General features: G+C 38.5%; 1 protein-coding gene across 1 annotated transcript in view; it reads left to right on the top strand.

The window, feature by feature from the left end:
- The window catches only part of ADAM9 (ADAM metallopeptidase domain 9), a 142429-nt gene extending 132301 nt beyond the window's left edge, over positions 1-10128 (top strand). The window contains exons 21-22 of the mRNA XM_075556635.1: positions 5992-6059; positions 8766-10128. Coding sequence (XP_075412750.1) covers positions 5992-6059; positions 8766-8859 — 162 coding nt within the window. The 3' untranslated portion in view covers positions 8860-10128. The remainder of the gene's footprint in view (positions 1-5991; positions 6060-8765) is intronic.
- Positions 10129-14859: the final 4731 nt, after the last annotated feature.

Here is a 14859-nt window from a genome sequence, read left to right as displayed (position 1 = left end):
GCATGCAAATCCGTATGTTACTTTTCAGTAAGTTTTAGTAATTTTATCATTAAATGTTTTTCTCATGATCCTACATAAAGCCCTTTTAGTTGCCTATTAGATATTTTAACATGTCTTATCTTTAACATATCTTAACTTCTCTTTCATAGTTCCCATCTTTTTTGTTCCTGTGTTCTAATTTTGAGAAATAATATTCGATCTACCTTTCATTTACTAAACTGCCCTTATTTATGTATAATCTGCTGTTAGACCCATTTGTTGAAATTCTAATTTCAGTAATTTGAAGTGCTTGTTTCTGTAGTTCTTCTTGATTTTACAAGTAGACAAACATATTTATGATAGTATCTTGTAGACTAATTGTAGTAAAAGTATTTTTTCTTTAAAAATATAAAACATACCTCCTTCATATTGTATATCTGATTGTTCTAATGCCTGCAGTCTTGGTAGATTCTGTGGCTTGTGTTTCTGTTCACTCACCATGGCCTATTTCTTTCTGTGCTTTGTGTTATTGATAAGAATACATATTCCTTAGAATAATATTCAGGATTTGTTAGGGTCCTGAATTGTAGTGGGTTCCTACAGAAAATGTTTATTTTACTTAGCCAGGTACTTTGGGGCATAGACAATCTTTGATATCTTTAAAGTTCTTGTTTGTTTTTGTTTTGTTTTTGCTACACAAGTGTGTAAACACTGGTCCCTAAGTCTCTCATGAGGACGGGCAAGTGAGTAGAATGTCTCCATTGACTCTGTTTTTTTTACTTTTTAAAAAATTCTCATTTCACTAGTTCTTCCAGGGGACAGGCGTTTATTTTGTTAGATAACCCAATCAGGATTTTATCCTTAGGAATTACATTAGACTAGGTTCTTTAGAGAAGCAAAACCAGAGTGATTGATTGATCGATTCATTAACGCATACAAAAATAAAGAATTATGTCCAAAACAAGTGCCTCGTACAGATCTAGACGTGGTCAAGTCCGATCTTGTACAAGTCCATGGGTTAGATGTTAAGGTGGAGGCTTTATAGGACTCGCATAGCTTTTACAGTAGATGAACCAGGAAGCAGAAGATCACAAGCTGGTGGAGGCTGAGGTGGATGCCCTAAGGTCAGCAGGTCAGGTGGCTTCAGAGGCAGAATGGATCAGCAGGCAAAATGACAGGCCATTGATAACTCCCAGGGTCAGCCAGCTGTATAGGCTGCCAATGAGCCAGATGCAGGATCTAGACCAGCAAGAAGAGCCAAGCCTTTCCCCACATAGTTTGCTTCAATATCAGGAGGCCACCTTCTTAGGAAACGTCCTTTGAGTTGTCTTCTACCCTAGTCTTCCCTCAACTGCTTGTTTGCTCACAGCGGATTCATATCAGGGGGGAGGCCATAACTTCCAGCTCCTGTGAATTCTGGTGCAGTCACATTGACCTAAAACCTAACTATCACAGGGTACAGAGTCTTAGACTGAGCCTTCCGTCTAACTCAGACCACAGCTCCTGTCCCCTCTGTCTGTGTGGTACCTCAAGTGCATACTTTAGCCAGCCAAGAAAGAGAAGATCTTTACAGGGCCCAATAATATTCCATATTCTGTATTCTTTCATGCTTTTAGCATTGTTTATAGTTCTTAAAATGTTTCTCATTTCTCCATCAATTCAGCCAGATATCACATATAAAAAATATCAAGTAGCTTTTAAATATTTAAACCAACTTTATACTGAGCGGGTTTCTTTAGGCATTCAGTCGACTGTTTGCCAGGAATGAGCATGCACCTTCGTCTTTTTTATTACCTGCATGCCATTCATTTTATGGATTTAACAAAAATATTTAAAACCTTTTATTTCTAGCCTTATTATTTCACACACACACACACACACACACACACACACACACACACGCTGTATCAAGCATCCTGAACATGCCTGCTTATATTTAAAATCATATATCAGAGAATGGGATAAAAATGTGGACCTCAAATTACTGAAAACAAAACAAGCAAAAGAACAGAACAACTGAACCTCACATTACTAAAACATAAATAAAAGAACAGTCTTATTTGGACAGTTGAGACTGGAGGACTCCCGAAACCCTGAGATATTATTTATACCCACGATGGAAATTAACACCTTAAGGCCACCTGTTGCCAAATAACAGATTAGCTCCAAAGAAAGAAAAAGATATAAGTATAGTGCTACTTTAAAAATCACTTATAAGCGACCAAACAGACATCAATTACTTTAAAGCAAAGGAGGCAGGAAACTGGATTAATGGAAACAGAATATAAATAAGTAAATAAATAAATGAATATGTCAGATATATTCTATGAAGAGGAATTTCACTATGTATTTTGCTTAGTTTGTTATTTATGTTGAGAATATCCAGCATAACATTCGCCCATTCAGCTCCTTCTACACGTATTCTTCAGGAGCATTGGTTACATTCATCCAGGTGCAGCACCGTTCTCCCCCCCCCCCGCCCCCGTTTCTGAGTTGTTCCTCTCTTACTCATCTAAGTGCATTTCCTTGAAGGTTCCTATCTAATTGGTTGATGTTGTGGGTGTGATTCCATATGCATAGTTCATATAGAGCACAATGCTCAAGGCTGACCGTTTTTTACTCGGTAAAGAGAACTATTATTCAGTTTTAAGATAGTTTCAGGGGATATTTTTGTTTAAGGCTTAAAGATTATCTCAGGGCAATAATTTAGGACTTCGTTCACTCGCCATGGCCCCAGAAAGCTTAGAGTCAATGAGAAATTCTCTGTATCTCTCCCCTTTTGATCAGGATTCTTCTATGGGATCTCTAATCAGCATGTTTTGTAATGGGAGCCAGGCACCATCCCATTTTGCCATCCAGGGCAAAGGAGGCAGCTGTCCATGAAGGCAGTTAGCTGCACCTTTCATTGTCTCGACTCTTCTTCTGTTACTCCAAATGAATAGAAACCAATGGTTGTGCCTTTCATGGCTGCTTATGAGTTTTGAAAAACCCTGTGTCAGTCTGGGTAGACTAGAGGAACACATGCATGGACACACATATATGTATAAGAAAGAGATTTCTATACAAGAACAATTGAACATTGAGAAAACATCCCAACCCAGTCCAGTCCAAGGTCATAAGTCCAACATTAGCCCACATGTCTGATACCAATCCACTCACAAAACACATGCAATGAAGGCAAATGCAGGACAGTCACAAGCCAGTGGGTAGAAAGTCTCTGGGTCCAGTGGCGTTGTAAGCATCTCAGCACTGGCAGGGGTCTCTCTGTGGCTTCTCTGGCTTCCGAGGTCTGGTCACGTCCATGTGGCTTGTCTTCTGCAATGTCTCCCAGGGAGTAGGAGAGAGAGAGAGAGAGAGAGAGAGAGAGAGAGAGAGAGAGAGAGAGAGAGAGAGAGAGAGAGAGAGAGAGAGAGAGAAGCGTCTTCTGCTTCCCAAGAAGGAAGTCCCAGATTTCCCAGAATTCTCAGGAGAAGACCATGCCTACACAGAAGTCTCCTTGGTTTTCTCCAGGTTAACAGCCTAGACTCCACCCCTACACTCTCTTTTTTTTTTAAAAAAAAGTTTTATTAGGGGCTCATACAACTCTTACCACAGTCCATACATATACATACATCAATTGTATAAAGCACATCTGTACATTCTTTGCCCTAATCATTTTCTTTTTTTTCTTTCTTTTTTTACATTTTATTAGGGACTCATACAACTCTTATCACAATCCATACATATACACCCCTACACTCTTAATCCTTAAATTGACACCCGATTAGGTGATTGCCACAGCCCCAAACCACCGTGCAATCATCGGCAGCTGGAACAGAAGTGCTAGACATACTACCAGGCCAGTGCACCGGATGTCCCCTGGAGCCATGTCTTTAACCCTCCAAACCAAATAAATGTTTAGAAAATGATGACGGCAACATACGTACAAATATGCTGGATACAGTTGATGGAGGGGATGTTATGAGAGCTGTACGAACCCCCAATACATTTATTAAAGGTAAACACAAAATCTCTCCAAACCAAGGAACCAAATCCCATGAGATATTAGGTTGCCCATAAGCAGCCTCAGCAAATACTTTTTCTTTTGCGTGGGACGGGGGTGGGGGCAGGGGTCCAGAGGGTTGTTGTACATACATCTATCACATAACTTTTTGCCACGCAAAAATTTAAAAGCAGGTGCACACCTCACTGATAGGAATCATCATTACAGGTATGTAACCCTGCCCTTAATCAATGTACTTTGCCCATTACTACTAGCTCCTTTCCCCCTTTGGCTCTCAGGAACACAGTAAATTTTGGTTTCTATACATTTACCTTTTCTTGTCTTTTAATATAATATTTCCCCTTTGTGATTGACCTATTTTGCATAACATTGCCTCTCCACACTCCATTCACACCGGAGCATTTCGCGTACAGGCCGAGCAGTATTTCATTGTGTGTATGTACCAGTTTTCAGTCATTTCCCCCTTTTGGTTATTGTGAATAGTACTGCAATACACATTAGAGTACAAATTTCTATTTGAGTCTTTTGGGTGTATGCTAAGGAATGGAATTTCTGGGTCACATAGTACTTCTACTTTTAAGTATTCCAATGACAGCCCACTTTGCAAACCCATCAACAATTGGTAAGGATTCTAATTTTCCCACATTCTTTAAACATTTGTTATTTTATTATCTTTTTCAAGTCTTAGTCATCCTGGAAGTAGGATTGAAATCATAGAAAGAAGGAATGAACTCAAATGCCTTTGTGGGTTTGATTTATATCTCTCGGATGACTAATGACATTGAGACTTTTCATGTGTTTGTTGTTTGAATATTCTCTTTGAAGAAATGTTTTTTTCAAGTCCTTTATCCATTTTGTGATTGGGTTATTTATATTTTTGTTGTTAAGTTGTCAAAGTTTTACATATATTATGTTTATTAGATTCAGGTTGGGCATAATGCTTTTCAAAGATAGTCTCCCAGTTGGTAGCTTCTCTTTTAAAATTTTTTTGGTGTGTGAAATATTTTAGATTTTTATTTTTATGGGGTCTCATTTCTTTATTTTGCCTTTTGCTAGTTGTGCTTTTGTTATTAGACAATCCACCATTGAAAGTTAGACCTGCCAGTGTTACCCCTGCTTGTTCTTCTACTTTTTCTCTGGTTCTATTGTGTGTTTAGCGCTTTTGTCCACTTGACTTTGTTTTTGTGTGTGGTATTAGGCATAACTCCTGCTTCATTTTTCTGCAAGTGTAAATCTATTTTTCCTAGCATGTTTTTTGAAGAGACTCTTCTTTTTAATGATCATTTTTAAAAAGTGCTGCTTGGTGGAAGAAATAGTGACATTTATTGCATTCCTTGTCTCTTTTTACAGTATTTACACATCTTTCTGTGGAGCAAAAATAGTAGATGATACCCTACACATTCCATCGTAGGACCAAAAAGCATGCATGCCTTTTCCTGAAAGTCTGCATATTAGCTTCTCATAGAACTTTGGGAACTAATAGTAAATAGTAAAAAAAAAAAAGTTTTAGATTAGAAATTCCACCTGATCATCCCTAACTTTTCTTAATGTTTCGTGATATTTGTAAATAATTTTACTTTCTTGTTCATGGTTATATAGTCTCAATTTTAGGTGAACGTTTATTCCATTTACCTTGTCAAGGAAAAAAATCATGCATTTCAAAATCAAGGATTGTAGAGTAATAGATGGAAAATCTATACAGGTTTGGCAACAAATTTTGGAAGACTTTGTTTAAAATATATTAACACAGGAAATATGCTGCTATTTACTTAATGCAATTAATATGAATCAAGCTTATAGTTTAATATTTTTGATTCAGAAGCATAGCCTTAATAGAATTAAGTATTTATATTACTGGTAAAGATTAGCTGAAAAATATTTTGAAATGCCATCATTAGAAGTAAAGAATCTATTCATTGATTTTAAGTATATTGATTGCTTTTACTGGAAAATAGCATATGTTAAACATTTAGGAGTATATTATAGTAATAACTTTTTTCTTCTTCTAGCCTGCTTTTGCAAACAGATTTCCAGTACCAACCTATGCAGCCAAGCAACCTCAGCAGTTTCCATCAAGGTCTGAATTGAATTTGTTTAGTTTAACTCACTGTCATACTTAATTTAAATAGAAATAAGAGTTAATATTTAATACTTTGTATTTTAATTTTTATCATCTAATATTTAATTACTAATTATTTACTTAATGTCTAGTACTTTCTTTTGTATTTAATTTAATCTAGAGCAAGGTATTTATTGCCATCTATTTAGAGAGCACATTTTGCAGGAAAGATTTTGTGGAACTTTTATGTAAGTTTGGTCATATTACTAAAATGTCAGAATCCCCCCCCAATATAATGATAAAAAATAAAAATAAAAACTCAAAATGAAATTTAAGGATGCTACAATAGAACATACAATCAACTGTTGCATCCTTGGTGTGCATCGATTCAGAAGCAAGGATGTTTAAAATAACCACCAATAAGAAGCCAAATGGTTTGAACTTGACTTTCCATTAAAAATAACTAGAAGAGTTAGAGAATATAAGAAAATCTGTGTATAAAGAAAGCAAAGAGCTATCAACCCAGTGATTTGTGGGGCGATAGAAGGCAAGAGATGAACCTAGCTTTGTGGGGGCATTGTTCTGTTCTTAATGTCTTTTCCTGCCCTGAAGTGACATTTGAAATGTTAAGAAGCTAAAAGCGGTTCCAGTAGACTCAGGGTAGGAGAGGCAACACTTGGATCTCATGAAAGAAAAGGTACCCTTAAAAACATGCCCTGACAAAAAACCAAAAAAAAAAAAAAACCCAAAACATTCCCTGCTTTGTAATGAGACCCAGGGCTAAAAGTAAACTAGAGCCTCAATTTATTTCTGCAGTTTTTTTATTGACTCCCAATTAACACACACACACACACACACACACACACACACACACCCAAGAACAACATGCAATTAAGACCAGAAAATGGTATTCAAACCATAAAAAATAACAGATCATGGAAATGGATTTGGATGATACCCAGTTAATAGACTTATCAGACTTGGACTTTAAAATAAAAGTGATAAATATGTCTATGGAATTAAAAGTTAAATTGAGAATTTCAGCAGAGGACTAGAAACTATAGAAAAATAAAATGAAAATTCCCAAACTGAAAAATACAAGAGCTAAAACGAATGATTCAATAGATGAATTTTAAATCAGCAGGAAAGAAGATAATTTAAAAAATCATTTTATTGGGGGCTCGTACAACTCTCACCCCAATCCATATATACATCCATGTTGTCAAGCACATTTGTACATTTGTTGCCATCATCATTCTAAAAAATTTGCTTTCTACTTGAGCCCTTGATATTAGCTCCTCAATTTTTCTACTCCTTCCCCCTCCCCCTCCCTCATGAACCCTTGATAATTTATAAAGTATTATTATTTTGTAATCTTACACTATCCGACGCCTCCCATTCACCTAAATTTCTGTTGTCCATCCCCCATGGAGGGGGTTATGTGTAGATCCTTTTAATTGGTTCTCCCTTTCTACCCAAGAAGATCATTTTTTTCCCATGAAGATAATTTTTAGTAGCATTTTATATCACATTAAATGTTTACCCACTCTCAAAATGCAATAAATCGTTCAAGTTACAATTGATTACAACACTGGGAGTGTGTCTGTATGTGATTTTTATTATGTAATACTACACTGAACTCCATCTGAGGATCGAGAGACTATGTCAGCGTTATCTAGTACTTCTGGAAGAGAAACAACCTCATGTGGGTGCTTTAGCAGAGGTGTTTATTTTCTCACAGTACAGTATTAGGGAAGTTTGAACACAGGGCACCAGCTCTAGGGATGACCTTTCACTTTTCACTGCTCTGAGGGGATGTCCTTGACTCTTCACTTTTACCTGGTTCTTGGGAGAGCTCCCTGGCCCTTAGCATCAATCTTTCCCCATACCTGTTTGCTTTTTTCTTCATAATGAGCTTAGATTATGTGTCTTTTATTTCTTAGTTTCTGAAAATGCACCTCACACTATCCCCCCTCATTATCATAATATGTGATAAATATGTCTATGGAATTATGTCTATGGGGTCATTATCATAACAAGAACCCCCCTGATATACAGATGGGATTTGTGTTGGTCTGGGTAGACCAGAGAAACAAATTCATAGACACTCATATGTATAAGAAAGAGCTTTATATAAAGAGGAATTGTACATCTCAGCCCAGTGCAGATCAAGTCTGTAAGTCTGATATTAGCCCATATTTCCGATACCAATCTATAAAGTCCTCTTCAGACTCGGGAAACATATGCAATGACACCAAATGCAGGAGGATCACAGGCCAGTGGATAGGAAGATCCAGTGGCAGTGGAAGCATCTCAGTGCTGGCAGGGGTCTCCACAGGGCACTAGTGCAGCACCATGTGTCTTGTCAGCTGCACTGTCTCCCAAGGAGTGAGCGTGTGTCCCGCCTCCAGTGAGCTGTTTATTGCCTTAGCACCTCCATATGAGGTCATCAAGTTACGACCTGGTTGACAGGCTAGACTCCACCCCTTCACTCTTAATCCTCTCAAATTGACACCAGAATTATAACCATAGGCGTAGATGTTAGGATTTTCCAAGTATTTGGGGAGGACACAATTCAGTGTAAAACAAATAGTAATACCAGAATAGCAGGTAGGTTCGAGTACTGTCAACGATGCTGTGGATGGTGTCATGTGAAACTTGTATTGACTATGACCGTGTTGCATTCAGTATAAACTATTAACTATTTCTTTCCCCTCCTCACAGGCCACCTCCACCACAACCGAAAGTATCATCTCAGGGAAATTTAATTCCTGCTCGTCGAGCTCCTGCACCTCCTTTATATAGTTCTCTCACTTGATTTTTTTTTACCCTTTCCTCTTGCTCTAATATCTTCAGGGAATTGAGCTGATGATTATTTTTTCCTTGTTGTTTTCTTGATAAGCCTTTCTTCCTGCTGCAAATCAAAGGAAAATACCATGTTAAGAAATTATACTAACACAGATAAACAAGAACTAAGTACCAGGTATTGGTAAATACAAGGATATTCATTAAGCCACAGAATTTGAAATAAAACTTCCATTTCCGTCACTGAATAAACTGTATTAGGTTATCTATCAGGTTAATGCACTTAACATGGATTGTTATTTTGAATATATGATTGTAATGATTCTCAAATTAACTGTATTAGATTAAGTTTTTTCATTATGTGCTTAAATGTTATTCTGAACTTTTACTTTAGTTTTATTAATGTAGATTCTAATTGAACAGGCAATAATCTAATACCTGTGGAAATGCACTAATTAGCTGCCAGTAATGAATACATTTCACCTTGCATGCACTAACAATCATTGTCTTTAGATGATTGCACAAGAACCACCCTCTGGCTTTATTTTATTTTAAAAGAATAAAATACTCTAAGATGTGTGTGCATTCACACAGTTATTAACTCTGTTTTTATGATCTTCAGCTATGACAATGATTAGGAAATTTAATTTAGTATTAGAATTTCTAGTGTGAATCATGTTGAAGCATGGCATCCATTGCAGTGCATAATTATTTAAATAAATGATAAGATTTAAGGTACGGCGTATTTAATAGAATTAATCTGAGGTTCAGTTGATTCATGGCTATAATAAAGCAGGAAAAATTATAATACTTTACTCAATTGAGCTACTATAAAACCACTAAAGAATTTCATGAGCACTTTAAAAATTAAGTCTAAAATCTGAATTTTCAAAGTTTACTATGAATATCATTTAGAATGTTTACATTTCCTAAGGTGTGCTGGATCATGTCTCAGTTGTCACTAATAATTTCAAAGGAATGAGGCTGGAGAAGGAAGGAAGGAAGAAATGTATTTTTGGTTTTGTTTTGTTTTTAGAGGAGTGCAGAAGAATTAATGTGGTATTTGTGAGTTATATTCCCAGCTGTGTTAAAAAAGGATTTATCACTATGGAAGAGATGATATGGACAGTGCAATTTTAAACACTAAACTTTTTCATAATCTTTCATAATAAAGTTTAATAATAAGTTTATTAATAGAAATTAATTCGTTTTTTAAAAATTGGTTTGTGTTTATATTCATATACAAATACAACATTTACAATAAAGAAAATACTTGAAATTCTGTTTTGTGTCTTTCTCTAACTTCAGAAAGATTCAATTATTTCTTAATGAAGATTTTATTCTCTTAGATAAAACACTAGTTAATCTTTTATGGATATTAAAAAACAAAAAAACAACGAACATCACTGCCATTGAGTTGATTCTATTTCTACCCCAGAGTAAACTGCCCTACCAGTTTCTGAGGTGTAAATCTTTGAGAGTGGAAAGTCTTATCTTTCTCCCAGGAGTGACTGGCAGGTTCAAGCTGCTGACCTTGCAATTGGGAGGCTGGCTCCTAATTCACAATGCCATCAAGCCACCGTAGGTCACCAGATTTTCAAACTTATTCAAAGTTTGCACAGTGGCTTTTTATTTTTAAAGGAAAACAGATTTGTTCTGAAGAATGGAGACCATCTAAATCTCTGAAGATAACCCATTTCTGAACAAAACACGAGTCATCGGATCTCTTTGATAAGATGCAGACAAGCTCTCTTTTGTCTTCGTCTAGTTAGCTGCCATCGAAAGAAGGGAAAAAATGTTTTGAAGTCAGGGGTAACATGGATTTTTTTCCCCCCATGGATTTAAAAAAACCCAAAAACTCAAGTGATGTCTTTTCAAATCATCGAAGCTTTGCAGCAGGTGTAAGAGAACGCTGTGTCACATAAAACAACAGTTTTTAGATGAACTTCGTGTTTTAAGGAAGGTCAAGAAGACGTCAAAGACGAGACCAGAGAAGGAAGATCAACACTGAAGGAGGAAGTAGCTGTAGCTTCAGTTTAGAAATGGGTGGAAGAAGACTGCAGCGTTATCATCGATGCCATGTCTACTCAGGTGGGAATCACACAGTTAGCATTTTCCATTTTAAGCACACATCTTTGGTCCCCCCAGAACCGTGATGACCTCTTTGTTTGAGCCATTCCTGGGGTCACCACTCAAATCCAGGGTATTTAGGTGGCTGTTGCTTGGGCACTGGGGCATGGATGTCAAGTCAGAATCCACAAGCAGACAGTTGGTTATCCTCAGTGTCTCCAAGGGGGTCTGCAAGCAGCACTTGGTGCAGATGGCCCTTGAGGAAGGCAACTGAGTCCAAGTGGAGATGCTGGAGCTGATGTGGTCTAGTGAACCGAGAGCCACTTGCACCGTGGGAATGTCAGGAAACCCTGTAGTTGGACACTTTATGGAACCCTTAAGGTGCCTTTGGGACAACTTTTAATTCTCTCATAGCCTTCTCGTCATCCCTGAATGTCCAGCCATTCTTCTAGGCTGCGATGTTTTGTCTAAGCTACACACCAACATAGTCATAGGGCCTCATCCTAAATGATCCTTCCTGCCGAGGAGCTGCAAGGTCCCACACAGGAGCAGTGGGAAAGGGCCATAAACCCTGAAGGCTGGGACACGGACAATAAGCAACCCCTATAAAGATTTTCCTCAAAGATCCCACCCAGTTTCCCTGCCAGCAGCAGTACCCTTTGAAACCTGAAGCCATCAGAGGACTATAACCCCTTATTAGTAAATTCCTCCAGCATGGACTTTTGGTCCCTTTTAATTCCCCATGTGACACTCCAATATTACCAGTCAAAAAGAAAGACAGGTCTTACCAGATGGATCAAGATATTTGGATAATAAACTGCACCCAGTAGTACCAAACCCCATACACCCTAGGGGAAATTCCTAACTCCACACAGTGGTGCATCCTGGACTCAAAGGATGCCTTTTCTGCATCCCGCTGGACCTACAGAGCCAGTTCCTTTTTGCCTTTGAGTAGGAATTAGAACAGCACAGTCACACCAACTTTCCTGGACTGTGTTGCCAATGAGTTTCCAAGATAGCCCCCATGGGATGATCCAATGGTCTTTTAAACACAAAGTGAGCAAATTCAATATTATGGAAATTGTCATAACTGGGGATGAGTTTGTATTTACCAATGCCATCCTGAGTATAACAATATGGATGGGGGCCATATCTAGTCTCCTCAGGTTTCCCTACTACCATGAGGCGGAGGTCAGACATGCCTCCATGCCCCTTTCTGCTTTACCTGGTCTGATAGTAACCATTTTTCCCATGGCACTTCACTTCAATGGTGGGTTCTACAATTCATTGCAATGGCCACTCAGATTTCACAGACAAAGGGTTTTATGAAGGCAGTTGACCATAAGTCAGAATCAGTAAGCAGTAAGGAGGCCATGATTTATCCACAGTAGGGCCTTTTCTCAGCAGTCAAGTCTCTCTGGTCCTTAACCTCTCAGCCACATCATTCTCAACCTCAGCTGTGTTGTCCCTTAGCTTCTGTCTCCATGGGCCAACACCCCATTTATTCCTCTACTTAAGACTTCCATGGTCTCAGCACTGCTCCACTGTTCTGTCCCTGGTCTTCTGCCTCTGGTTCATCATGGCTACTTTGCTTTGTCTCCTGGTCCCTATGCTGCTGCCTAATGTGTCTCTGGTCTCAGTGTCTGCCACTTCAGACAGATCTGAAACATGCTCCACTGGTGGCTCTTCTGATGGTTCTGGCAATTCTCTCGTGTGTCTGTGCTTCTGAGATGGCTCATTAACAGAGGGGTGGCTTTTATAGCAGACCACACCCCCCAAGGAAACAAAGTAGTGGCTGTACACACTCTCTAGTAAGGTGAACACTTCTTGTTGCTGTTAGGTTTAATTGAGACTGTTCTGACTTACAGCAACTCTACGTACAATAGAACAAAACGCTTCTAGGTCTGCAGCATCCTCACAATTGTTATATTTGAGCTGTTATTTCTGCTGTGGGGCCAGGCCATCGCCTTGAATGCCTTGCTCTTGTAGGATGTCCTTCCACTTTGCCAAGCATTGTTGTCCTTCTCCGGGGACTAGACTTTCCTGATGACATGTCAAAAGCACACGCAATAAAGTCTCACCATTCCTGCTTCTAAGAAACATTCTGCTCTTACTTTTTCCAAGACAGATTTGTTTGTTCTTAGCTGTCTATGGTACTTTCAACATTTCAACCAGCTCCATAATTCAAATGCATCAATCCATCTCTTGTCTTCCTTATTCAATATCCCACTTACACAAGACTATGAGGCAATTGGCAGTATCCTGGCTTGGGCAAGGCACATCTTGGTCCTCAAAGTAGTCGCCTTGTTCTTTAATACTTAAAGGAGGTCTTGTGCAGCAGGTTTATCCAATGCAACGTGCCATTTGATCCCTGACTGCGCTTCCAATGAATATTGATTGTGGATCCAAGCAAGAAGAAGCACTTGACAATGTCCATCTTTTCTACGTTTATCATGATGTTACCTTCTGGTCCAGTTGTGTTTTTCTTTTTTTTTTTCTTCTTCTTCACTGAATTGTAATCCAGATTGAAGGCTGCAAGTTTTGATGATCAGCAAGTGCTTCGAGTACTCCTCAGCCAGCAAGATTGTCATCTGCCTATCTCAGCTCCAATCCTGATGCCACCTTCTTCTTCAGCTAGACCAGCTTATTTGTTCACTTGCTCAGCCTACAGATTGAATATGGTGAGATGATGCAACCCTGACTCACAACTTTTTTTCCTAGAAGTCTTTTATTATAACAGTATTTTTAAAAGACTAGATTGTGTTCCAGGGCCTCTTGTAGCCACAAGAACAAGGATTGACTCTTGTGCACAGGGTCAGGTCTAATAAAAATTCAAGTAGTACAGATAAGTCTACAATACTTTCCCATTCTAAAAAAAAAGTTATATGATTCACATAGCATACAATTTAGTAATTCAATCATAATAAGATTTGTGGCATCATCACCATAATCAATTTCAGAACATTTTCTTCTTTCTCATTTGCTCCCCATTTTCTCCCAACCTCTCCTGGCATATACCTAGATGATTAATTCAGTTACTGTCTCTTTAAATTTACCTATCTTGGATTTCATATTACAGAAAATGATACAAAACACAAATAAACAAATCAACAATGATGCATGGAAAAACAATAGAAAAGAAAGCAGAAAATATTCAAAATAAACATGTTAAAATGCTCAAAAAGGAGATCAAATGATACAACGTTACATTTTAACTGAATTAAAGTCACCTTAATGGACTATGCAATGCTCTCTGTCTGATAGCAACGCTGGTCGCCTCCCTGGACTCCAATCAAGGGGGTTCACCGGAGGCTGAAGCCATGTGGGGCAACCGCGAATGGATTTTGAGCCTCCACTTTTGGCATAGTAGGTGGTGGCGTGATGACACCTCCTTTGGGGGGGTGGCCTTTTGTAGAAGAGTGAGGGACTCTGGGAAATCTCTCTGCAGCTCCACCTATCCAGCTGCTGGAACTCGGCCTGCCTCCACAGCTCCGTGTACACTTTTCATGAATTTAAACCGCACAGTACTCCCATGTTCTGTTCCCACAGCCACCTTTCCTGATCCATGCACCACTGTTCCTGTCCATTAGCATAGCAGACATTGCCCTCCAAAGTGGGTTATAGCCCCAGGTATAGAGGCCAGAATTTGTAATGCGTCACAGAGCAGAGTACGGCTAGAAGGGCCAGCGAGTAAGGTCTAATCAAAAGAGTGACTTCAAAGGAGGTTTGCTGAGCCAGTTAAATGCAAGACAGAGAAGTTAGCACGATAGGTTATGGCATCTGTTTGGAGGTCTCCCAATGGAGTAATATCGATAATGTCCTTGAAGGACACTGGAAGATGCTGAGGTTTATTAAGAAGAAGTTTTAGGAAGATTGAAAACATCATTATTGAGAAAAGGTCAGGGAATTTGCACTAAGAAGGTTTTCCATCACGATAATGCAC

This window comes from Tenrec ecaudatus, chromosome 8, assembly GCF_050624435.1.
Source record: "Tenrec ecaudatus isolate mTenEca1 chromosome 8, mTenEca1.hap1, whole genome shotgun sequence".
Classification (NCBI taxonomy): Eukaryota; Metazoa; Chordata; class Mammalia; order Afrosoricida; family Tenrecidae; genus Tenrec; species Tenrec ecaudatus.
Note: the sequence above shows the minus strand (reverse complement) of the source record. Positions and strands in the feature narration are given on the sequence as shown.